We start from the raw sequence: 26,191 nt of genomic DNA on the forward strand, positions 1-26,191 counted from the left end.
ATTTTCTGTATAATAATCCGTTTCATAGTTTTCATAGTTATCGGTATTATAATAATTATCTGTATAGTAATCGTCTGTATGATAGTTAGTCGTCATTTCATCAAGGTATTCGTTTAAAACATGTGCTCTTTGGAAGTTTGGGTTTCTTTGAATAACAGATGGACGATTTTGATTTTGATTTTGAGATGAAAAGGAAGGTCTCTGTTGGTTGAAATTTGGATTGTTGGAGGAATATTGATTCCTATTAGGGTTCTGATTGTTTTGATAGTTGTTAGGTCCATTATTAGATTGGTTTTGGTAACCGTGTGGTCTAGAAAAAGTTTTGTTTGGCTGTACGAAACGTGAAGAGCGGCATTCACTATTTAGATGACCAATGCGGCCACAATTTGTACATTTTGTAAACTGAGATGAGGGTCTTCTCATTGGTTGAGAGGATTTAGGAATAGTCGATCTAGAATTAGATTTTTGTTCTTCAAAATATGACAATTGAAGTTCGCGTCTAATACGATTGCTTGCTTCAATGAGATCTTTTGGATTACTAGCCCTAATAATTTGTCCTAGACGAGGTTCTAAACCGGTTAAAAGTGTGTTTAGGGCCATGGTATCGATTAAGTCACATTGGGCAGTTTTTTGATCTGGGGATAAATTTGCTACTTGGATCGAGGCGTGCATTTTTGCATTCAGAACTTGTAAACGGTTAAAGAAAGTTAGGGGAGATTCGTTAGATAGTTGTCTTAGTCTTTGTAAGTCTTGTATTAAGGAGGTCAGGTCTCTACTGTCTCCGAAATGTAGATTTAGTAATTGTTTTATTTCTGTATAAGAAATTGGTTTTCTAGAATTAATAAGCTGTGCAGCTTTACCTTTAAGTTTATTTTTTACGTGAATCGTTAATAGAACGCGCTGATCGCCTGTGGCCATCTTAAAAGCACAGTCGCACGCATCTAAAAATGTAGAAAGAGAAATCGGATCGCCTTCAAATTCTGGGATAATAGAAAATATTTCCGAAAACTTGTATGGTTCGATTTCTTGTTGAGTGTGGGAACGTGTCTCGGGCATTTTTCGAGATATTTTTTTAAACGAAAATGAAAAATAGAAGTATGGAGAAATATAAAATGTATCAGTATATAAGGGAGAGAAAAAAATGTGGTGGTATATAAAGGACAAAAATGTATCAATATAAAAATATCAAATAATATATCAACAAAAATGTATCAAATATACCAAATAAAAATATATCAAGAAAAATATACCAAAATATAGCAAGTAAAAAAAATATGTCAATAAAATATCAGTATAAAATAGTATCTAAAGAAATATCAATAATTTCAAATATTAGATAATCAACTTGTATTTTCTTTTATGTATCTTGATTAATTGACTTGCAGTATAGTCAATTTCGTAAATTATTATAACAAAATTATTAACGAGATGATTCAAAATCCACTTACATAAAGAAGAACATCGGAACGCCTTGTTCTCTCTGCTCAGCTACCAGGGGCTTCACTAGGTGTTCCTTCCGTAGATTACAGGAGTGAGGTTGTTCGGAGATGCTTTCTTCTTTAAGGGTTGTCTTGTTCTCTCTGCTCGGCTACCAGGGGCTTCACTAGGTGTTCCTTCCGTAGGTCACAGGAGTGAGGACTTCCGTAGATTCTTTGTTCCGTTAAGGGATGAGAATCCGCCGCTGCCAGTGAGTATACACGTGTTCTAGCAACGTTAACCGGATCCTACTGACTGCGCCAATTGTTAGATCACTAATCACGTATTTGACTTTTTAAAAAAAGAACTTTATTTGTTACAAATTAAATATTAAATAATAGTACAAAATTAAATTAATTTAAAATGAATACAATAACTGGACTGGTCGAAGTTGCAGCTAAGAGTGATTCCGGCATCTGAGAATGGTAATTTATAGGTTTGGTATGAAGTGCTGAATTGCTGTTCCCATGAATGTTGGCCAACGGTTCGTACAAAGTTCTAATGCGTGCTCAGCGGTTTCTATGGGAATGGGATGATGAAATCTGAAGTCGGCGAACTTAAGCTAGTTCAAGGTTAATATTTTCTCATATAACATATATATATATATATATATATATATATATATATATATATATATATATATATATATATATATATATATATATATATTGTTATGATGTATTATTTGTGAATGATGAGCAATGAGTGTTTTTTAATAATATATATAGGGTTTTTATCGCGGTTCTCAAAGAATTAAATTGTAAGTACTTTTTTAAATTATCTTTATTATATCTATTATGAAACACACATATATAACACACATATATATATATATATATATATATATATATATATATATATATATATATATATATATATATATATATATATATATATATATATGTACATATAGGGTGGGGATTGGCGCGCCAATCCCCACCCTAACCCCCACCTAGGCCACGTCACCATCGACGGTATAAATGAACCGTCCCCTGGTCCCAGTCGTAGTAGTGAACTAGTGAGTGAACTAGAAGTGACTAGTGAGTGTAGTAGTGTCTGGGGGCTCGGGAGACTGAGACCTCGGAAGCCCTGAAGAAGACATCAGAGAGGATGTCGAAAGCTCGGCAAAATGGATATCGACGCGGTTCAACCCGGAAGACTGGTGAGTTTAATATTAATTTTTATAATAATATTAATCTTAGCTCTAAGTTTATATATATATATATATATATATATATATATATATATATATATATATATATATATATATATATATATATTGTCGGTGCCGGGATACGAACCCGGACCCTCAAGCTTGAACGTAGCCACTGAGCTACAGCTGCCACACCATTAACGTTAATATAAGATGCATTATTAGTAAATTACCATTACCGTTAACCATTGTCAATACCGTTACCAACATCATTAACGTTAAAATAAGATGCATTATTAGTAAAAAGATGACTGATATAATTTTTTTAATAAAATAAAAAAATTGCTCTAATTTATTTGCATAACATCTTTCTCAAACAATTTATAGCTCCTCAAAAATTGCTCTGTTAATTTTAAGAATACATTTTATTTTTCTCATCAGTCTGTTTTACTCTCCTGTACGGCCTGGTTTTTTTAATAAATAATATAAAAAAAAATCAAATTAAAAAAAAATACTTGTCATATATACAACGTGACAAAAGATATTTGTACCTACCGCACGATTGATATCACCGACACAACTCCAGGAACTGCTGGAATTTGAACTTACAGCCCATTTGGAATGGTCGCTAGTCGTATTAAATGATACGTTAGCGACAGACATATTGATCTTCTGAATATTATTTACCCTAAAAAATGTTAAAGTAATTAAAAAATCTTTGAGGTGATAATTTATAGAACTATGGTAGAACTTGAAGAACAAGTAATCCAGAAAGTTATACAGAAACTACAACAAAGTACGTGCATTACAGTGATATGTCGTGCTATCCTAATATTAGTTAAATAATTATTATACTGATTAAGTAAGTAGGAAGTTATTATGAAGACGATGTGGCTCCACAAAAGAAAAACGCCCTAATTTTATTAACATAATACGTAACATATTTAACTCAAAATTATAGATAAAGAGATAATTATGAAAACTTTTAAATAAAATTATTAATAAATTCATAGAACCTTACAGTACCATAATCATCAATAGGGAGACTCAACTTGAATACATCTAACAATTATTAACCAGACAAAGACAAGAACAAATACCTTTTAATAAATTGTTTGATAAATTAAAAAAAAATGAAAATTTAGTTAAGGAGAATGTAATCCAATATTTCGTTCTCATAAATATTTTTGTGTATTACTTTGAACCCACATCCCAAATAGGCAGGTAATTTTCTACTTCGACGTAATAATTAAATCGACTTGCCGTAGACATCAAACACCTACCGCCAGTATTTAGACTGTAGGAATAGATTTGCTAAACGATTCTGTAAAAACCGCTGTGTTTGCTGTGCCTTATCTCGTCGTAGACATCAAACACCTACCGCCATTATTTCGACTGTAGGAATAGTTTTGCTAAACGATTTTGTAAAAACCGCTGTGTTTGCTGTGCCTTGTAAATGAGGAGATCTTAATTTAGTCGTTTTAATCACTTCACTTTAAAAAATGTTCTGTTAAGTTTTAACTGAACTTTAACCAACCTGATAACTAAACCAATCTTATTTGGAAACTTTCCCGCTAGCTTAATACATATTATTCGGGTCAGTGGATTTAAAAAGAAAATTTTAAAATACCACAGTGTTCTGTTAGGTTTTTACGAATTTATTACCACTCTAGTAATTTTTTACCCCTCGACCAACCCTTGTGGGAAGTCAATAATTCTGCTAGGTTAAACTTTAAGGTGAAGAAATTTTTTTTATAATTTTACTGTACTCTATTTAAAAATAGAAAATGTTCTGGTAAGATTTTACTAAATGTTAACCAACTACACCAATTCTACCAGCCACACATTTTCGCTAGCTGATTACAAAACAATGTCTTTTCGGAAATAGGAAATACTACAGCGTTGTGCTAGATTTGTACTTATTACAACCCTAGTCATTTTTCACCTTTAACTACTCTCTATGAGAAGTATAAAAATAAAACATAGCACCTAACCATTCTTTGTCTTAGTTCTAAACTGAGATGATTATTACAAAGAAATGACTTCATTTTCATAAAAGTAGTTTTAGTCATTGCTATTCTACGTTTAATTTCTATGTCTGGATCTAGTTGGTCCGATATTACAGTTCCTGGTTGAGTTTACCGAAAGTACAAGCTGATTATAGCCGCAAATGTCAAACATGGAACAAAAAATTTCGGTATAGCAGTGTTGGCATGTTTTTATAATGTAGGTACTATATGCTTCAAATATAAAAAGATAAAGCTTTAGAAAAGTACTTTTTGTTTATATTTTGTTATAAATTTTGCAATTTTTGATTTTTATAAAACAAGAATGAGTAAGTATTTGTTTCTTTGGAGATAAATTGCAGTTAATTATTAGAATTTTTTTTTGGCAATTGCCCTTTGATATATTAGGGGATAAATTTGGCAATCGTCAAATCAGCAGTTGCCAGATTGCAATAGATGTTTGCAATTAATCTCGAAAGAGATAAATATTTACTCGTTATTGCTTCATATAAATTAAAAATTGGAGAGTTCATAAAATAGTATAATCAAAATGTAATTTTTAAAAGCTTTCTCTCTATATATTTGAAGCATACAACACATGCATTATAAAAACATTCCAACACTTCCAAACTCAAATATTTTTGACATTTGCGGCTATATTCAGCTTGTACCTTCGGTAAACTCAACCCAGTTCCCGTTATTATTTTGTTAACTTTCTCAACTTGGACTCCGTTTAATTGAAGCTTTGCATCGGGATGTATGGGTCACGACTAAACACTAAAATTGTACTACCACACCCTAACTTCAGCAATCTTTAAGTTCACCACTCTTTCTTTTCTCTTTAATTAATTTTCATTTCATTTCACAATTTACATTACCAACTTATGACATTGACTATAATTTATTCTTTTACTATCTCTACTACAGCTCTTATGACCTTATGACCCTTGCAATTATTTATTATCTCTTAGCATCAATAATCCTAGAAAATCCTCAATTTTTCAATCAAATTTAAAATAATCACTATTTTCCAACAATTACAACTCTACTCCCCTTATACATAGACAACCAATACTACTTTTGACCATCAAATTTCCAATACAATTAATTTTCACTTCATTCACCACTAACATTACCTTAATCACACACTATTAGTTATAATATGAGTTATAATGATCTTAACTCTAGTAAGTCTATAAGACAAATTTCTTTCCTTTATTTCACATGTAATTATTCAACCATTACCAATGTCTTTATTACCTTTTCTAAACTCAGTTTCCAATTCTGATCAATTTAATTTTATAATCAATTTATAAAATAAATTATAAACAAATAAGTATAAATATTAATTAATAATAACTATTGTTTCAATTTTAATAAATTAATCTATGTTTAGATATCTCAACATATATGTCCTTGACCTGATTTACTTTAAAAATTGTACTATCAATCTTTTTCCGAATGTCATTGTCATCAGTTAATTATCACTTTCGGCATATTAGGTTAGTAGCATGTTAGTAGGCATTCAACATTCCTACTGTCTGTATGTACTAACGGATGTTTCTGGTTGATAATTGAAGAGCATCGAGATACTGCCGTGCATTCTTATAACAGATGACTTACGAAAATCCAGAGTTATGCTACAACGACTAAAGTAAATAACACAGAGAATCGGTTTAAGGAAAACAAAAATGATGACAAATCTCGTCCCTAATGAACTTATAGCAATCGAGAAATCGTTCATAGAAATTGTGAAAAGAAATTTCATAAAAATTGTGAAAAGATATGTGTATTTGAACCACCAAATAAGATTACCGCGGGACACCCAGACATGTAAGTTACTCAGAAGAGTAAGTTTAGGTTGAGATGCATTTATGAAATTGAGAGACGTATTTAAGACAAATATCCCAATCCATTTAAAAAGGCAAGCTTTTAACCAATGTGTTCTACCAGTTCTTACATACGGAGAAGGAAAAATAAAAAAGATCTTTCCTTCACAGGCAGCAGATTAAGGAAATACATTTGGCTGTTATATTTAAAGATTCCCTAGCTCTTTTAAGTACCATTTTTAAATATTAAGAAAGCAAATATTCAAATAGTAAAGAGTTGAGTAACTGTTTTTACTTACTTATATTCACGACTACAATTGGAATGTAATCTACCTGCCCCATTTGGCCATGTTTCAACTACTAAATCGTTTTCTAAGTATGGAGCTACCAGATCTTCGTACAGTTCCTGGTTGAATTTTTTATGTTTGGCAAATGAAGTAAATGCTATTTTCTTCTTTGAATAGATTTGGGCAATATGATAAAATGGAGCAGTTTTGACGGTGACATTTTGAGCGGCACGTGCTAGATCTGGTACACGAGTTTCAATATCTGATAGTATCTGTTGCAGGTAGATAACAGGTTGGTTGTACTGAAGTTGAAGACCTAAAAATTAAAAAAGAATTTATGTATATGTATTTTCTCTCCAACAGTATGTATTTTATTTAAATTGCAATTTGATTCAATGCTTAACTGTTTTGATAAATATTGCGTAGCTAAGTTCATGGTCTAGCTTAGCAGATCTTTCTTTTCTGTTATTATTTGTGTGGTTTTGTGGATAGAGGCTTTACGATATGGTGAGAATAACGAAAACGGTTATGACGAAGGTTTGCTAGAAATCTAATTTTGATATGACATCAATAAGGTGTTAGGAGTTTTTGATGTATGGGCGAGATTTTTTAACTAGTACTGGCAGATTGGCTGGCAACTCGATGCTTTTTTTGTGTATTGTTGGCAAACTTACACGATAGACCTTACGCGTTAGTTGTATGCTCTCGTTTTTTAAAATAAAAATACAAAACTAGTAGACTGTATTATGTTCTAATTTCTGTATCGTTCTAATTTCTTTAACGAGTTGTATAATTTTCAAAACAAAATCATTTAAATTCAAGACAGACTTATATAAAAAAGCATAAAATTTAAATTCTAATACCTTTTTCACTCACTACTCTTATGATTTTATCCTTGCCTGGAAACTTGTACGTTTTGACTGGGACAGTGGTGATAAATCTGAGGCGTAACCCTTAATTTTAACCCCCATGCTTTATGTAACGATAAGAATTGGCGGCATAGTTTCTAAAGTTTTTATTACAAGACATATTATTGTAGTATTGATTTATATGTGATTCATGTGGGTCAAATGACCCATTAAAAATGTCTAATGAGCTTGGTTTGTAGTCTAATAAAGACACTTACGTTAAAATATAAAAAATATATCAATCTATAGTTGCTGTAGTTAATTCAGCTACCATAAAATCAGTCATCAACAAGTTATCTATTTTTAATTTTTATTAAAACGCACTCTCACACAGCAAAATTAATTTTTAATTTTAATTTTCAATTTTAATTTGTTAGTGACTCCTTTTAATTTTTTTTTAAATAGATAATTGGTTGGTGAAGGATTTTATGGTGGCTAAACTAACTATGTAATAACTATGTATGAGATGTCCGTTATACTGTAATTTAAGTATTTTTATATGTTACTGTCAAGTGGTATTACTTAGCCCTATTTGTGTATTTGAATTTAAAGTTCCACTAGGAATGTCTGCTTCATTGGTTTCGTCATGAGTTTCGTCAAAGATGACAAACGGTTCAGTTTATTCGTAGTTCATATTATCAGTATTGTCATCTTCCATGGTGTTCAAATTTCCCAAGTCTAAGAAGAAAGTACATTGGTTTAGAATCACTATTAACTGGAGAGGATAAATCTTAAAAGGTAAGTCTGTCGACTTCGTCTGCTTTAAATCAAGCAGTTAAAAGTAACATTCGAATACAGTAAACTCTCTCTTAACGGACATGCCTCTTCACCGGACACCCCTCTATATGCACGATTTTCAAAACAAAAATCATTCGGTGATATATAAACCTGTACTTGTTAACTCCGTTCAACGGACACTCTCAATAATGGCCACGGACAGTAAATGGTGTGTAAATTCGAACAGTAAATAAAAAAATGAACACTTTTTCCCAAATATGTTACAAATTCGCTTGTCCGGAAACATATATTGACGTAACTGCAAAAAGCAAAATTGTTCAGGGGAGCAAAGAAAATGATTTTTAAATATTTCAAATAGTTATTACTTAAAAGTAATCGTCTGGAAGCATCGGTGTGGCGTTTATCCTTACAATGCTGGCTTGTTTTGATTTTATCACTATTTTAAATGCCTATTTAAAACTTGTTTTCTTTGATCCCCTGAACAATTTTACTTTTTGCAGTTACGTCAATATGCTTCCGGACTTTACAACCGCCAGGTGATATTTGATATAACTGTTTACGTTATTAGCACTATAAAGTAATAAAAATCTATTAAGTATGATGTTTCTACTGTTGTTAACTGTTTAGCAAAACAAGCAAAATAATAAATTTCTTATGTGTGTATTGGTCGATGAAAGAAATGCTGACACCAAGAACATTAATCTGATAATAACGTTGTTACATTATGTTTTGACTGGAATAAGAATTTTAACTAAAATGTCTGATGAAGTGTATTGAAGCAAATCACCGAAAAACGTACTTTGTCGATTTGTATATTTTCGATGTTACCTTTAACTGCTTGGTATAACGGAAGACTTTTACCCGTTAATAATTAATTCAAAAAAGTTGCCTAATATATTCTAAGTATATTCTTTTTAGATGTCAAAAACATCGCAAGAATGAAAGCAAAGAGCCAACGAATTTCATACAAAATGGAATTTTCCTCACTACCTAGGGGAATTAAACGGAAAACATGTCCTTATCCAGTCGCCAGTTTTAAGGCAGGTTTACACGTATCCAGTAACTGGCGCCAGTCTCACTGGCATTCCAGTGCTTGACTAGGACAGCGCTGAACAGGTAAGTTTACACGTATCCAGTAGCTGGCGCCAGTCTCACTGTCACGTCTGTTCCTACTATGTGAAGTCAGTCGTTTGTTATCATTTGCCAGTGTCGTGTCGTGTTACTTTTGTAAAAATGGAGCTACAGCAAAAGCAGTTGTTGAAAAGAAAATGGGTTAAGAAAATGTTCGTCCTATTAAGGGAGGAGCTGATTAATATGTTGGAAGAAGAAGTGGTATAGGAAAAACGATTGTGGGTAAGAAAATGGATCAGTGATAGATCTATAACAGGAGCTTCGTCTTTCTTGTTAAAACAACTAAGAGTAGAGGATCCCACTGAGTACAGGTTGGCGTTACGACTTACGTCAGAAAATTTTGACCAACTACTTTTTCTAATAGAAAGTTCTATTCAGTATCAAGATACCGTGATGAGAGAGGCATTACCTGCAAAAATAAAACTTGAAGTAACAGTGACTTATTTAGCTACTGGAATGTCTTACCGAAGCCTGAGTCACTTATACCGTCTGCCCAAACCTACTATCTCAAAATTTATACCCAAAGTGTGCAGGTTAATTTATGCAGCATTAAAACAATATATTAAGGTTAAGTATTTATTAATTTTATTTACAATTGGCAATATTATAAGCTATTTTAATGGGACCACTAGCGTCTTCTGCTTCGTCAAGGCTTTCAATAGGTGATGGAACACTGCAGCAGTCATCCTTGCAGTGGGAAGTAAAAGTCGATGAAGTTGCAGCACTGGATGGACTACCTTCTGGCAGTGCACAACTTGCAACTGGAGGGAAGCGTGGTGGATAATTTCTCAAAGATATAGGATACCATTCAAATTGAGTATTTGGAAGTTGCTGCATCGATTTTGGAAATTGTTGCATACATTCAGAAAACTGCGAATTTTGATTAGCATTTAACTTCTTCGCTCGTATATCAGCAAGTCTGCATTGACTCAGTATGCTCTGTATCTTTTCCTGGGCAATTGTTGCCTGTTCATCTGATAACTTTTGTAATTGTGATGCAACACTCTTTCCAAATATTTCAAGATCGTTTGGTTCCACTATCGGCATATTATCCTGTTGCATATTTTTTAAATCCTTAATCATTAAGGCCATTTGAGATAATTTGCTGCGTTTAGATTTTGGAGGCAGTGTTAGTTTGTCTGCAGATGACCCATCTACGGAACGTGGTGTACGTGGAAGAGCAGCTTGATTCTCATTTTCAGAACATGATGTACCTGGCTGTTCAACCTGAGATTCATTTTGCGGTCCAGCTGAAATTGGACCAACGTGACTTTCAGATAAATTGTCATCATTGTTATTTTGTGTGTTATCCTGAAACAAAAGAAATAAAAAATAAAAACTTAAAAAAACAAGCAATTAAATTATGACATTTATATTTTAGGTTCCTAATACAGAAGAGGAATGGAATATGATCGAATGTGATTTAGAAGAAAATGGAATTTCCCTTCTTGTTATGGTGCGATAGACGGAAAGCATATGCTAATTAAAAGTCCTCCAAAAAGTCGAAGTCAATTTTTTAATTCCAAAAAAACAAACAGCATCATATTATTAGCAATTGCAGATCACGACTACTGCTTTTCGTATATAGATGTGGGTGCAACAGGTAGTGCCCCTGATGGAGGCGTTTTTAAGAATTGCACAGTTTACCAATCTCTGAAAGATGACTTATTGTTACCAAAAAATGGAGTTATTGTTGGAGATGCAGCATTCCCATTAAAGCCATATTTAATGAAACCGTATCCAGGGGTTAATCTTAACGTAGAACAAAAAGTTTTTAACTATAGGTTATCAAGTGCCAGACGTATAATAGAAAATGCTTTTGGGATCTTAGTAAGCAGATTCCGGATATTTGAGAAGCCCATACCTACTAAATTGGACACAGTAGATGCGATACATTAAGGTTAACGTCATAATATGAATAGTTATTGTTAATTTTTGGTAAAAAATAAATATTAGAGTGGACTATTATGATTTTGATTTACTGTTTGCAATAAATGAAAAAGAAATAATAAAAGTAGCTACTTACTAGATACTATAACTTATACATTTTTTTACGGAATGGATTTTAAAAGTTGTTATTTACAGTAACACTTGTCAACAACGGCCACTAAAAATAATTTTTTTTTAAATCATAGTATCATTAATGGGCATAGAAAAAGTTAAAGGACACTTTAATAAATAAATTATATTTTTATTAGATAATTATTGATTGAAGATAATTTATTTATTAAAGTATTCCTTAACTTTTTCTACGATTAGTAATGAGTAATGACAGTATGATTAAAACATGGATTTTTGGGAAAAAATGATTTTTTCAAAAATTGTTTAAACAAATTAGACTATTTATTAATTAATAAATGTCTACACATATTGCATATTTGTAGTTTACACAAAAATTATATACAAATTAAAAAAGATTAAAATCCATTTCGTAAATCACCAGATATAGAAAAGGTTAATTGTTGTAAATATCATAAATACTTACCGTAGTTATTCGCCTTACTGCCACATTCCTGATGAATGAATTTAATTCGTCAAACCATTTCACCTTGGGGACATATACGTTTCCTTCAGCACCAGACCTTGTTGATTTCTCAATCTTATTTACCTCCAAGTAATATGTACTTCTAATGCTCTTAATTTTAGCCTTCACTTCTTCCATAGCCAATCCTTCGATATCCATTCCTTCTTGAATTTCTTGTATTGCTGATGAGCGTATTTGTTTGTTTTTATATGTTTCACATCGAATATCCCATAAACATTGTTGTTCTCGATAAAGTTGCACAAACTTTAACGTATCTGCTTCGCTTAGTTTTCGGGTCATATTAAGTATTTAAAAAATACAAACACTGCCACTGAACAAAGAGACGACAGCGACTGGAACGCTGTGTTTACACGTGTCTACATCCACTGGCACGGGGCTAGAGGGGACGCGGACGAGGGCCACTGGCATGAAAAATAGACCAGCCTTCTATTCGAGACAACAAAAAAGTGTTTACACGATGCCACTACCATGCTAGCACTGTCGTTCCAGTGCCACTGGCGCCAGTTACTGGATACGTGTAAACGCGCCATTACATTCGTCAACGTTGGATATCAAGGTCGTATCAGCGGCGCTGGTGTGTTTGGTAACAATATTTTATAAAAACTTAACGAAACTTAACGAAAATGCTTTGACGATATCTGAAGATAAATCATTACCTAACTACACTCACACACCTTATCCAGATGTATTCGTCGAAGACGATGCTTTTGATTTAGGGATCCATTTATTAAAAGCATACAACGGACTTCATGAAAAAGGAAGTGATAAAAGAATTTTTAATTATTGCTTGTCACGTACTTGACGTATTGTTGAAAATGTATTTGGGATACTAGCATCGGTTTGCAGAGTTTTTAGAAAATCCAGAATCTTGATCCAGAAAAAGTATCGAAGATAGTCATGACATTCATCTGTACCTTGCTACAGAATTATTTAAGAAAACGTAAGAATTCTGACGCATTTTATTTACAATAAGTATATTGATACATATAGACATTCTGATAGTAATGTTATAAATATGTGGAAAAGGCAATAAACTCGTATAACACAGAGCGAAAAATATGAGAGACACACTCATAAAATTATTAGAAAGTGGTATATCCGAGAAAAAAATATGGTTGACATTAACGTTCAGCCAATCATAATAGATACTGGCAATATGGGTAGCCCAGATCAGAGAGTGAAGAAATCTTAAATTTACGTTTTTTACGCTGCCTAAATAAATATTTAAAATAAATTGTTTTTTCACCCAACTCAAAAGTTCTCTATTTTTCAATTTATTATAGATAGGTGTCTTTATTTGAATTTTGGTGTGCTAATTTTTGTATGTACATTTTTTTTTCAATTTAGTTTGATAAAATGTGTAATTTGCAACAGGTCTTATTATGTTTATTACAGTTTTAGTCATTTTGTATGAATAATACACGTTACGAGGCTCAAAGCTCTGCAATCTTGAATCCAAAAATCTCCTCAACAGTAGTAAAAACAAAGTCTTTAATTAATTATAAAAACATTGGACAAGTTTTTAAAAACTGTAAAAGCACGTTCATAAAATGTATACTGTTTTTAAATTTTAATAAATGAAATAAAAGAGAAGTAGAACAACGTCCATTGTAGTATTAACCATTTTTTAATTCTCAAGCCGGATTCTCACGACTGCTATATTTGGCCAATATTTGTCAATTGCCTATACTTGTCATGTCGTGTGAATGGTTTACTTAAGCAATTATTTGCCATTGGCGCATGCTGCCCGTTTTCCCCTCGCCTGTCGGTAAAATCTCTACAAGTCAAAGGGATCGCCAGTGTCGCGTACACTTGACAAGTCTGTACTGGTCTATATTTGTGTTTGTATTCACACGACGAGTCCAAAAATTTTTTTTTTGTAGTTCGCTGCTACTATTCATTTCGTATTTAGAAGCCGGTGGAAAAGGTGTGCGGTCAAAAAATAATAATTTTTGATTATATTCTTAATAATGGAGTGGTCAAACGAAGTTGTTACAGAGTTTTTGGACTTATATGAAAGTGAAACAATTATATGGTGCGCTAAACACGAAGAACACAAAAATAGGAATCTGGTTAATGATGCATGGAAAAGAATTGAAGAGAAAATAAGTTTGAAATGTACCGTGCAAAAATTAAAAAAAAAACATTCTCTAATGTCAACTTTTCAGACCCTGTAAAGAAAGGTCAAAAGTACATCGGGCACAGGTACAAGCACAGAAGATGTTTATAAGCCAACTTGGTTGGCCTACGAAAAAATGGCTAAATTTTTAGGAGGGGAATGTCAACCCAGAAATACTCAAAAACAGAGTTTTCAAAATATATTATTATTATTTTTAATAATATTATTGTTTAACCTGTGGCGCATCCAGGGGGGGTTTAACCCCCAAAACCCCCTATATATAAAGTAAAAAATATATAAAGAATAGTAGGAAAATGTAACTTGTCTTTCACACACAATACAAAAAATCCAAAACGCTAATTGAATAATTAAATTACCACTTTAAATATGTAGCACAATAAACACAATAATTATTGTATAAATACACAATAATTAATACACAATAATAATAAATATGTTTCATTATATTTAGATATAGATACCTAATATTAGGCTTATGACAAAAATAGACAGAACGAGTCTGTTGCGAGTAGCATGCGCCTACAGGACTGTATCTGCGGCGACTTTGTGGACTACCACGGGTTGTGTTCCTCTGCATGTGTTAGCAGTATAAAAGACACATCTCTATGAGAGAAGAGAGCATTTGACAACAGCTATAAAAAAAAGAAGAAAGGGAAATATCAATGGAAAGATGGCAAGAAGAGTGGAACAACAAGGAAGATGTGGAACAGTGGACCAAGATGCTGATCCCGAGCCTAAATGACTGGGTAGATTGTCTGTTTTAGGGCATATCTTCATAGGTTCAGAAAGACAGATACAGTTAAATGCCTATACTGCGAAAATTGGCAGAACCCTGTGGTTTCGAAGTTAGCCTTGACATAATGCTACGTGACCGAATCGTTTGTGGTATTACCGACGAATCGCTACAGCAAAAATTGCTAGCCACAGATAAGTTAAAACTTAAGGACGCGCAAGACATATGTCTTGCACACGGGGTGGCCGTGGAAAGTTTAACGGTGCTACGAGAAAGTGAGTCGAGCGCAGATGTAGACGAATATACTCCTTATCTACTACGTAAAAACGAAATTAGCTGTTATCAAGACTGCCTGTTATGGGGTACAAGGGTAATAGTTTCATTTGGAGGGAGGAAAACAATACTGAATTTGCTACACTTAGCACACTCCGGAATCGTAAAAATGAAGTCACTGGCACGCTCATATGTTTGGTGGCCAAATCTCGACAAACAAATCGAACACCTAGTAAATACATGCAGCGAGTGTCAGGAGTCTAGAAACATGCCAAAAAGGGCTCCAATCCATTTGTGGGAGTGGGCCAGAGCTCCATGGAAAAAAATACACCTCGATTTTGCCGGTCCATTTAAAGGCAAAATGTTTCTGATTATCATAGACTCGTACTCAAAGTGGTTGGAGGTTAAAATCGTTCCAAATAGCTCTTGTGTTGTGACTATAGATGTATTACGTGGTTTATTTGCCACTCATGGTATCCCAGATGTCGTAGTATCAGATAACGGAACTTATTTTACGTCAGCTAAGTTCCAAGATTTTTTAAAGAAAAACCTTATTAGACAAGCATTAGTTGCACCGTACCATCCAAGTAGTAATAGGCAAGCGGAACGCATGGTACAAAATGTAAAAAATGCACTAAAAAAATGACAGATAGTAATGAAGAAACTAAAATACAGTCAGCATTGCACATATATCTCCTTACTCAGCACATTACACCCAATTGTACAACAGGGAGATGCCCATCAGAAATAATAATGGGGCGAAAATTGGGCTCATTATTTGATCGTTTACTTTAGAAAAGAGATGTTATCTAAGCAAGAGATGAAAGATTCTTACAAAACGGTACCCACATGTTTTCAAGAAATTGAGACTGTATTTGCAAGATCATTTGCTCCAGGTGGTCAAAAGTGGCTTGCTTCCAAAATAATTGAAACCACTGGACCGTTAAGCTACAAAGTTCAAACCCCTGATGGTAAAATTTTACGTCGTCATTCTGACCAAATCAGAATCCGTGTGTGTGACCAAGGAACAACAGACGAAGTTACACCGTTAACCTCGATGGAAACAAAATTACTCGTAACTCAGTAACCGCTGTTTCTGCATCCAAACGAATTTGTAGACCCAGAACATCGACTTAGAATCTATGGAGAGGGCATCACGTGACTAAAAACGACCTCACTTCGTCCATATTGTTTTGACACTTTTGACAGATCGTATATGTTTGTTTACGTTTGTCGTTTTTCGAATATTTTTAGTTTTATAATAATTTTATAGAAACTGTGATAGTGCATAGTGTGTATATTGTGATAGTGCATAATAATGGTTTCTTGCTCTCAACGTAGTTGCAGTGGCAGAAGCAATGTTAATAAAAAATCTTCATGAATAACGTTCTACAGGTTAGTATACAAATATGTAAACAAAGTAATGGCCCGTACTTTAGAGAATAAATTAATAGTATTTGACTGTATTAATTTATCTTTATGTATAATATATCGTGTTTTTAGTGTTTACCGCGGGATAAATAAATCATAGTTTACTAAAAATGTATTACACTTTGTAGATTATGATTAAATCTTCTGAATAACTAGTAATATTTTTATAGTAGTTTTAATATTATTGAATCCGGCCATGATCCCACCGCCATATTGGTATCACCGTTAGCCACGCCTAGCTACGCCGTTTTTAATACACACGTTAATATGCTCATAGCTTCTCCATAGATTCTAACTCAATGACCCAGAACCAAAAATGGTAAAACAGGTCGCTGAAGTTAAAAAGCCACCTGCTCGAAAGCGAAAACCTCCAAGGTATTTGGAGGACTATGATGAGTAGATTCGTCCAGAAGGGAGGAGTGTGTATTGGCAACCATGCAGTGCGGTTACGTCACAATCAGCTGGGGAGAAACTGAGGAAGACAGATGCGACGGGGGTTTAATTAAGGTATATTGTTATTTTGCATTACGTTTTGGAGTGGTAATTAAAGTCGGTAGTAGTTCCTATACTGTTGTTATTATTTACAACCCGGTCCGATACTTATTAATAAGAGAAGGGAGTGTTCCAAAAATGTCGAAGGCCTTACAGCGGCCACTCCACTTTCGGAGTATGGTACGTGCGACAGTCAACTGCGCACAAATAAGACAGGGTGGTTTTAGTTGGTAGGCAGGATAATAGATACCTGAATCTTTGGCACTGCTATCTTTAGTACGTTAAATTAAACTAAAACCCAACTTTACCTCAAAATGGAGGTAGCATAAAGAAATTTCAAACCCTCCTCCCCTCCTCAGAGAAATTCTCGATGCGCCACTGTGTTTAACAGTAATTATCCTGCCAGGGCACTTTTCCAATAGTTTTAAAATAATTGCAAAATGATTTCCTTATTTCTTGTATCTTAAGTTCAGATTTTCTCGGTTTTTTATTAAGCTTTACTATTATTTTGCTGATCTTGGCGCCATGAAAGAGTTGACCATCTTTTTGACAGCTGCAAATTCAGAACAAGAACCCAACAATATTTTACCTACTTTGTCACCTAGTTATTACGTTAAGCTGTAATGCAATAATTTTTTAAAGAATAAAAACGATAAAAAGGTATTATTTGTACTTTCTTTTATTTCATCGTGAAGAATTTTAACTAAGGCATCACACATATCAAAAACTCATTTGGAAACTATTTGAGTTGAGAATTTAAAAAGGTAAGAGAGACTTTTAAAACTGTCACCAGTGGCAAAATATCTAAGTGCAACACAAAATCTTTCTTGAACGGGGATGGCATTTTTCATATTGGTATCCGTTTTAGGTATTAGGGGTCCTATTTTAGATAACAGAAACTTAAAATCAACAGGAGACATTCTACAAAAATTCTGGAATTGCCCTGAAGGTTCTCGCTGTAGATCTTGTAACATGTGAGTGGCACTGTATCTACAAAAACGAATATAAGTAGTGAGTCTTCCAAAATGAAATAAAACTAAAATGGGAAATTATCTAGGAATACACATACCTTTCCCGACTTTTATTTAAAGAAACCATCCACCACCTTCTTTTCTTGCATATTTTTTTATTTTTTAGTTTTAAATAGTATGCACTCACTACAACAAAAGCTGTAGAAGCCACGACAATATTTTCAGAATGGCCACTATCCATCATGGTTCACACTGGAATGTTCAATATTTAATAGTTTACTGTCATATTTGTTGTTGGCGCAGTTGTTAATCATACACGGCGTGTGAACAGTTTACTTGTAAAGGACAAAATTATATCGGCCGACTCGCCAAGTATACCAGTATTGGTGTATTTGTCAAATACACCACTCGTGAGAATCCGGCTTTATAACCGTCGCGACGTCAGTTTGGTTTACACGTTTTGGTTTATTTCCTACAATAATAATGATGACAATGTGCGGATCTGCTTGTAAAATATTCCTCTATCTGTTTTAATTGAAAGCATAGCATTAAATATTGTGTTTATTTTATGTTTAGTTCTTCGAGTTCCTACCCTGTATATGCTCTAACTTACCTACTGCATTTATATTTGTTACATTCATTGTAATACAAAGAAACGTTTGCCCATATTTGACGCCTGTGCTGGGATACGAGTAGCTATTACCCACTTCTGGAAATTTAGGAACGGAATGTATTAACCAGTAACCTCCTGCTGAATTTGAAATAACTACTCCCTTCGTATGACCTTTCGGCGAAGAGACTGGATGATTTGGCGGTTCGTTGTTGTACAAAATATAACTTAAATTGGTCTACAATAAATAAAGGTATTTAAATATGCATAAAAAGTCCTATTAATATTTAATTAAAATGATAGAATTGAACAATAGGTATTTAACCAACAAGTGCATTAATAAGGGCGATTAACAATTGAGATATATTAACGCGCGAGCGAAGCGAGTGCGTTAATGTTCGAGGTTGTTAATCGCCATTTTAATTCACGAGTTCGTTACAAAACTTTTCCGTCGACCGTACTTTTCAGAAATAAAAATATCTTAGTTTAAATTTTTATTTACTTAACGATAAATAATGACATACAATGACAGACAGTACTTACAGCGGCTACTTCATTTTAAATAATTTTTTAGTGGGAATATAAATAGGTATGTTTGGTTGCCTACACCACAGGTAACTGCCAATCACAGAGCGTTAAATGTGGTTAAATTAATTTATACAAGCAATATATGTTGTATTGCCTATAATGAAATCGTTCATTAATAGAAAATCATTCATTAATAGGGGTCATTAATCAATGATTTTGAGGGTGTTAAAATTAATCATAAATGGACGGTCGACGGAAAAATATTTTAAATAATATATTATGTTATAAAAAACATTTTATAATATAATACAAATATAGGAATAATATACAATTAAAACATACAAAAGGTATTTTAATAAATAATTCTTCACTTAATAATCACTGTCACTGTCTCATGCAATAACAACTTTTAAACAAAATTGGACATTATTTTTCACGATCATCTTTTTCTAGGGTCATAAGTTGATTGCAGCACTTTTTTAACTAATGGAGCAATTTAGTTTAGTCTTAAAAAACGTCTTGTTTACCTAATAACCTTATTTTTAATCCTCAGCTCTTTTACTGGAGCATCGTTAAGAAGAATTATTATATTCTGCTATTGAGAGTACTGGCTGGAATATTGAACATATCTTGTAATTGGGAATAAAACTGTTTCACTACTTCTTATTTATTGTCATTAATTGCGCTTCTTATCTTGTCTACCAGCCAACTATAAGAATTTCATTCTCCTTGTGGATTTTAGCTATAAATACACTAAAGGACATTATAATTCCTCCCAGTGGTCTGTAAGATAAATTTCTTGTCGTTCACATTTAATTATTCAATAGGTTAACTCATTCTCAATTCACTTACTTTCTCTTATTATTACATTTCATTTCTGTCTTTTTCTAAAATCAGCTTCCAATTTTTCTGATCGAATTAATTTAATTGTCTTAGTTAATTTATAAAATATAAATAAATGGTATGTACAAGTAGGTATAATAATAAAAATAATATCTACTGTCTCTATTTTAATAAACTAATTTAATAAAAATTTATAATTATAGAGTTCAACACATGGGTCTTTCACCTGGTTTACTTAAAACAGTCAATTATTACTTCCGGCATCTTCCATTAGTTCGCATTTAACAGTCCTACAGTTCAGATTTAGAAAACTCTTTTATATACTGCTAGATAATTTATTAATTTCAAGTATGATTTAATCCATTTAAACCCAATCACTGTTTAGTTTTATGGGTACTCTGCAATTACTACAAAGTAAGTAATTAACCACATGTTTACTTACCCGCTTCTAGGTTCACTGAAGATGTACTGATTAGTACGAAAACGTTTTGAACACTTAATCCTTTTGGATTTTTACATTTTATTTTTAATTAAATATACCAATTACAACTGAAGTAATTTACTTCGATATTCGAGTTTTTTGTTAAACTGTTTTACACTTCTATAGTGTTAAGTGATAATAAGAGTTGTATGTACCAAGGTCCCGCTACTTTATATTTAAAAAAATACATTGGATAAACTTTAAAAATTCCATAATTACGTCCCAAATCCGTTTTTGTAACAATTGGTTGATCAGAGAAAACCATGAAAATTGAAAAACTCTTCAAATGAAATAATCCACATCATTCAGTTTCCTTCAACATGAAGACCTCTCCTTAAACTTAGAAAATCTCCGTATCTTTGTTATAAAAAGATGTTTTCATTGCCACATTCTCAAGCGTAGGATTTTAAAGATTTTGAAGAATAATACCTATTTTTAATTTATTAAACCTCTTAAATATTAACAAAACACGAAATAAAATAAATACAATTAAGCTCAAATTTAATAGTTAATAAAAATGAATAATTTATCGTATTTATTTAAATAACAATACTAAAAAAGAATTCTCAATGGCATCAGTAATAAAAAACAAATAGGAAAAATATTGGAAATATATCCATAGGTACATTGTTAAAAACTATTTAGTAAGTTTATCGACGCATCGAGTACATTTTTCATGGAATGGCGTCAAATGTTCTAAGCATATGAAATGTTTAGAACGATGACATGCGAATATAGTCATCGTATTTTTTTACGGGAATAAACGAAACATCGAAGGAAGGAACATCTTCGACATCGGTAATGTTATATTTCTTAAATTCTTAGTTTTATTGTTCGTGGTACACCGGTAAGGTAAGAGCGCTTTCTTACGTGTGCTTCTACTAACTGGTACCCACGATGTCTTCTTTGTACTCTTTTTTCTGTTGAATTATTGTCAAATATAACAAATGAGTTGATACCAGCTATATTTGACAATCTATTGAAAATCACCATCCGAGAACGTCTTGTGATGATTCGTGCACAGTTATAAGCTACACTCAATTTGTCGATTATGTCCAGACCTCCGCTTGTCTTGTTATAATCACAAATGATATCTGGTGTGCTGGTCTCCATGTCTATTTCATCATTACGTTGCATTGTGGAGAGAGCAAAACTACATTTTTACTTTTTCGTGGACTGTATGAAACAAAAGTTATTTTGTCTTGATATGCAAACATAATAGATTTTTCAGGCCTATTAATTTTCATTTCTGCTGGAATTTGAGGTTTATTTTCCAAAGAGTTTAAATTATCATGAGTCCGTGATCGTTCAGAAGTTTATCCACTAAAAGAGAGCTTGTAAAAAAAAATGTCCATCGTTACGTTACGTTTGGTTTCCAATATCGGTTGACATAATCTTGGTACTAAGCAAACATTAGACGTCTCCTGCTCATACGGCCCAGTTAGTTCGTAGCCAAGATCTTTTCTTTAGTCATTTGTCCCTTTTACCTTTAACCTTGCCTTCTAATATTACCTGGAGCTGCTTAAATTCCCTATGGTGCATTATGTGTCCTAGATATGACGTCTTTCTAATTTTGATAGTATTGACCAGATGAGGGCGTGTGTTCATTTCTCTCAGTACTTCTTCAGTCGTAGTTCTGCTGGTCCAGCTTATTCTTAGCATTCGGCGCTACATCCACATTTCAAATGAATTTAATTTGTTGACGTCATACTGTTTTAATGTTCAGGTTTCACAGCCATATAGTAATAGAGACCACACATAACACTTTAGTGTTCTCAATCTCGTTGAGACTGATAGCTTGGGGTTACAGAGCATCTTACGCATATTAATGAAACCAGATTTTGCTATTTCAATGCGAATACCAGAATTTTGGTTTTGGAAAAGTTAATGTCCAAGCCCGCCTGTGACTTTCTTCTGATAATATGTTCATCAATATTTTTAGTGTGTTTTCTGTTTCTGCTAATACTACGGTGTCATCGGCATATCATATATTGTTAATGATGATTCCATTGGCTCTGGCACCTTCAGGGCGATCTTCAAAAAAAGCTCTAATTATATATAATTTATATATAGTTATATATAATTATATACACTCGAGGAATTAAAAATGACAATAAAGACTGTTGTTAACTGCTTTATACGCTGGTGTAATACCAACAGACTAATATTAAACATTGACAAGACGGAAATTATTTATTTTCATTCATACAACTCATCTACCTATGACTATATCTTAACCATCCTTAATAGAAACAGTATGTTATCTTCCACTCACTCTACAAAGTTCATTGATTGTAAACTCAAATGGTCAGAGCAAGTGAATTCAGTGAACATGAAATTGAATAAAGCTTTTTATGCTATATCTAGAATTAAAAACACACTACCCATCTCGGCATTAATGAACGATTAGTATAGCCTTGCTTACAGCCACATGTGCTATAATGTAATTTTGTGGAGGAACACAGTAAATAGTAACAAAGTGTTCATTACCCAAAAAAAAATTATCCTTAAAATTTTTAATTTGGATTATCAACAATCTTGTAAACCAATTTTTATTAAACATCAAATTTTAACTTTCTACTGCCTATATATCTATAAATGTTCACTTTATGTAAAAGAGGAAATCAATACATTTCCAGTAAATTCAGACAATCACTATTACAATACAAGAAGTGCTGAATCTTTACGAGTTCCTAAACACAGAACATCCAAATTTCAGATATATATGGGACTGACCTTATACAATCATTTGCCAAAAACTGCGAAAGAAATACCACTTTCCTCTAAATTTAAAAAAAAATGTTAAAGATTTACTTTTAAAAAAAGCATATTATTCTATAAATGAATATCTTGAGGACAAACTGCAGTAGCTTCATATTTTACTTGTAAAAATGTTATTTTATATATTTTATGTTTTGTCAATTTTGTTACACTGTCAATTTTGTTTTTTTTATACTGAATTCTATAGTGACGTATCGTATACATTTATTTTGAATGTCTTAAAGGATCAATAAAGTATGACTATGACTATGACTATGTTCGGCATATAGATTAAATAATAGGGGGGATAAAATGCACACTTGACGCACTCCTCGTTCTATGTTGATGTACTTGGTGTTTCCGTTCTCTGTTATAACGCATCCTGTGTGGTTCCAGTATATAATGCTCATGATAGTTATGTCGTGTCCGTCCAACCCTACTTCTTTAATCACCTTAATCAATTTTCCGTGTTTGATGCGGTCGAAGGCCTTTCTATAATCGACATATCGCACCTCTGTTGCAATACCGCCATAAGTAAAAATTGGTAAATTTTACAGGAGAGCAGTTTAAAGTTTTACTGTTCAATAAAACAACTTGTATAGAAATTAAAAAACGTATATTGTTTTATTTTTGTTGATACATTGCATTCTTTATAATCTTATTGTAATTGTAGAAATACAAAACAAGCAGTAACTGATTAAATTATTATAATTTTGAATATTTTAATAATTAAATATGAGATGTGGCAGTCTTGCATCACGGAATGGAGTATGTTTTAGTCAGACGTAACGTAAAACCGACGATTGCTACATACAAAACTGCAATAAAGTTTTGTTTTACACCAGAATAGATTGTCAAAAAAAATTACTAATTTCACAAAATGTTAAATAATTGTAAACAATATTAATTATAAAAGTATGAAAGTATAAAAATTGATTGATAAAAATTAGTATTATAGAATAATTATTAGAAATAGTTAACTATGCCCAATTAATCTATTTTTTATCTACAGTTCAAGCTTTAAGATTTCAGGCTGTAATAAAAAGGATGGTAGCTCTTTGGTATGACATTGGATTCACAGAGGGAAACTAAATCTTTTTTTTTTTTCAGCAGAAATTTTTGGTGGAGTAACAAAAGCTTTTTTTAGTACAACATTTGAACCACGTGTAGTACGCCGAATAACTACTGTTTTAAAGGACTCGTTTTCATCATACGTATACTTATATTGAAAACTAGTAGACTGTTCCTTTGTAACACGCAATATTTTTATATCGTTCCATCTTACTTTATTACCACAGACATCGACATTATAATTAGTTCCATATTGTTGGGATAGATCTTTTAAGTCTACAATATCTGCTGTTTCCATCTCCGTAACAGAATATGGTTGCCCAGTTTTTTTTGCCGTTTGAATTACAGTTACCCACTGTGCAGGAATGTATATGGGTCCAGATTTTAGGGTTCTTTTCTTTTGTTTTTCTACAACGGAGTGCATGCTGTCTCCTTCATTCTGTCCATGTCCTACAGCGAAATATTTGTGGGTAATAGATGGTATATCATACTTTCCTACACAAAATATATACAAAGCTAATATCATTCTATTCTTATTCTGACCGATACAGTTATCCGAATAGAACACAACATCTTGACCACGACTGTGTTCTGATAGAAACTTCATCACAGAACTTCCAATTTCGTTAGATCCTCTATGTGCCACTGACTCACTCCAAAAATAGCAATAACCGTTCATGGTTCCTACATTATATATTGTAAAATTATAAGAAGATAATCGACGTTTATAATAAAAAATTGAAATTTCCCCAACAGGAGATGGCAAAACAGCTTGAAGGTCATAACAAGCCATAACGATTTTACCCTGTTTAGCTTCTAAAGCATCTTTTTCCTTTTCTTTTCGAGAATCATTTTTTAATTTTATATGTTGCTCATAATTTTCTTTCAAGTCATCTTTACATTCTGCGTTTTTGTAGACTGTGCAGATCGAGCACTGATCTTTTTTTGGCACGAAAAAACCGATATTAAATTCCGTATTAAAAATTTTCGAATATAAATGTATATTTGCTACCTCTCTACCCTCCTTTTCACATCTCTCTCTGTACAATTTATGCATTGATGCAAGGTTTAGCCCTCCATCGATATATTCCCGCGACGTTTGCGCCCTCAAATAGTGAGACTCTATCCTAGGGATACTATTAATATGATCAAGTATATCATTTTTAATTTCTGCTGCAACTGTTTTGTGATTTTGATGTTTTCCTCTGAAATCGTGTTCAATTATAGAATTTTTACATTTATCTCTAACACTACGAATGAACCTGTCACCTATGTCAAATGTGCTCATAAACATTTTTTTGCAGATTCTAATTTTTACACTATTAACAGTAACATAATAAGCTGAGTTTAATTGTCTTGGTGTACTACAACCTGAAGATCGATACTTCGGTTCAATTGAAACCATACAGTCTTGCAAATAATACCTTTGTTGTGTTACATCTCCAATTTGCCAGAATTGACACAGTAACATCTGCCTATCAACGTCAGATAATTTATCTCTACACTTCATAGAACATTTGTCATTACATGGTGGTTTCAGAGAACGTGCAGGAACATTATTACCTTTTGCGTTAGTATATTCCTTGCCTGTATTTCGAAGTCTTTTTCTAATATTTCGTGTCCACTGATCCTTGTTCAACAGTCGCTTCTTTCCACGTTTAACACCATCTGAAACAGCAGTCGATAAAGTCAAACAGACAAAGCCAAAAGCTTGTGGATAATAAGATGGCATTGAGTGAAAAATAAAAGTATGAACTTACCTGTCTTAACTTGTTCTGATTTTTC

The 26,191-nt window shown here is 32.6% G+C and overlaps 1 protein-coding gene across 1 annotated transcript in view; it reads right to left on the bottom strand.

The window, feature by feature from the left end:
* LOC140450170 (plancitoxin-1-like) overlaps positions 1 to 26,191 on the bottom strand; it is a 90,580-nt gene that overhangs the window by 38,661 nt on the left and 25,728 nt on the right. Inside the window, exons 3-5 of the mRNA XM_072543625.1 lie at positions 18,727 to 18,961; positions 6,764 to 7,067; positions 3,185 to 3,317 (exon numbers count right to left, since the gene is read on the bottom strand). Coding sequence (XP_072399726.1) covers positions 3,185 to 3,317; positions 6,764 to 7,067; positions 18,727 to 18,961 — 672 coding nt within the window. The remainder of the gene's footprint in view (positions 1 to 3,184; positions 3,318 to 6,763; positions 7,068 to 18,726; positions 18,962 to 26,191) is intronic.

This window comes from Diabrotica undecimpunctata, chromosome 9 (genome assembly GCF_040954645.1).
Source record: "Diabrotica undecimpunctata isolate CICGRU chromosome 9, icDiaUnde3, whole genome shotgun sequence".
Classification (NCBI taxonomy): Eukaryota; Metazoa; Arthropoda; class Insecta; order Coleoptera; family Chrysomelidae; genus Diabrotica; species Diabrotica undecimpunctata.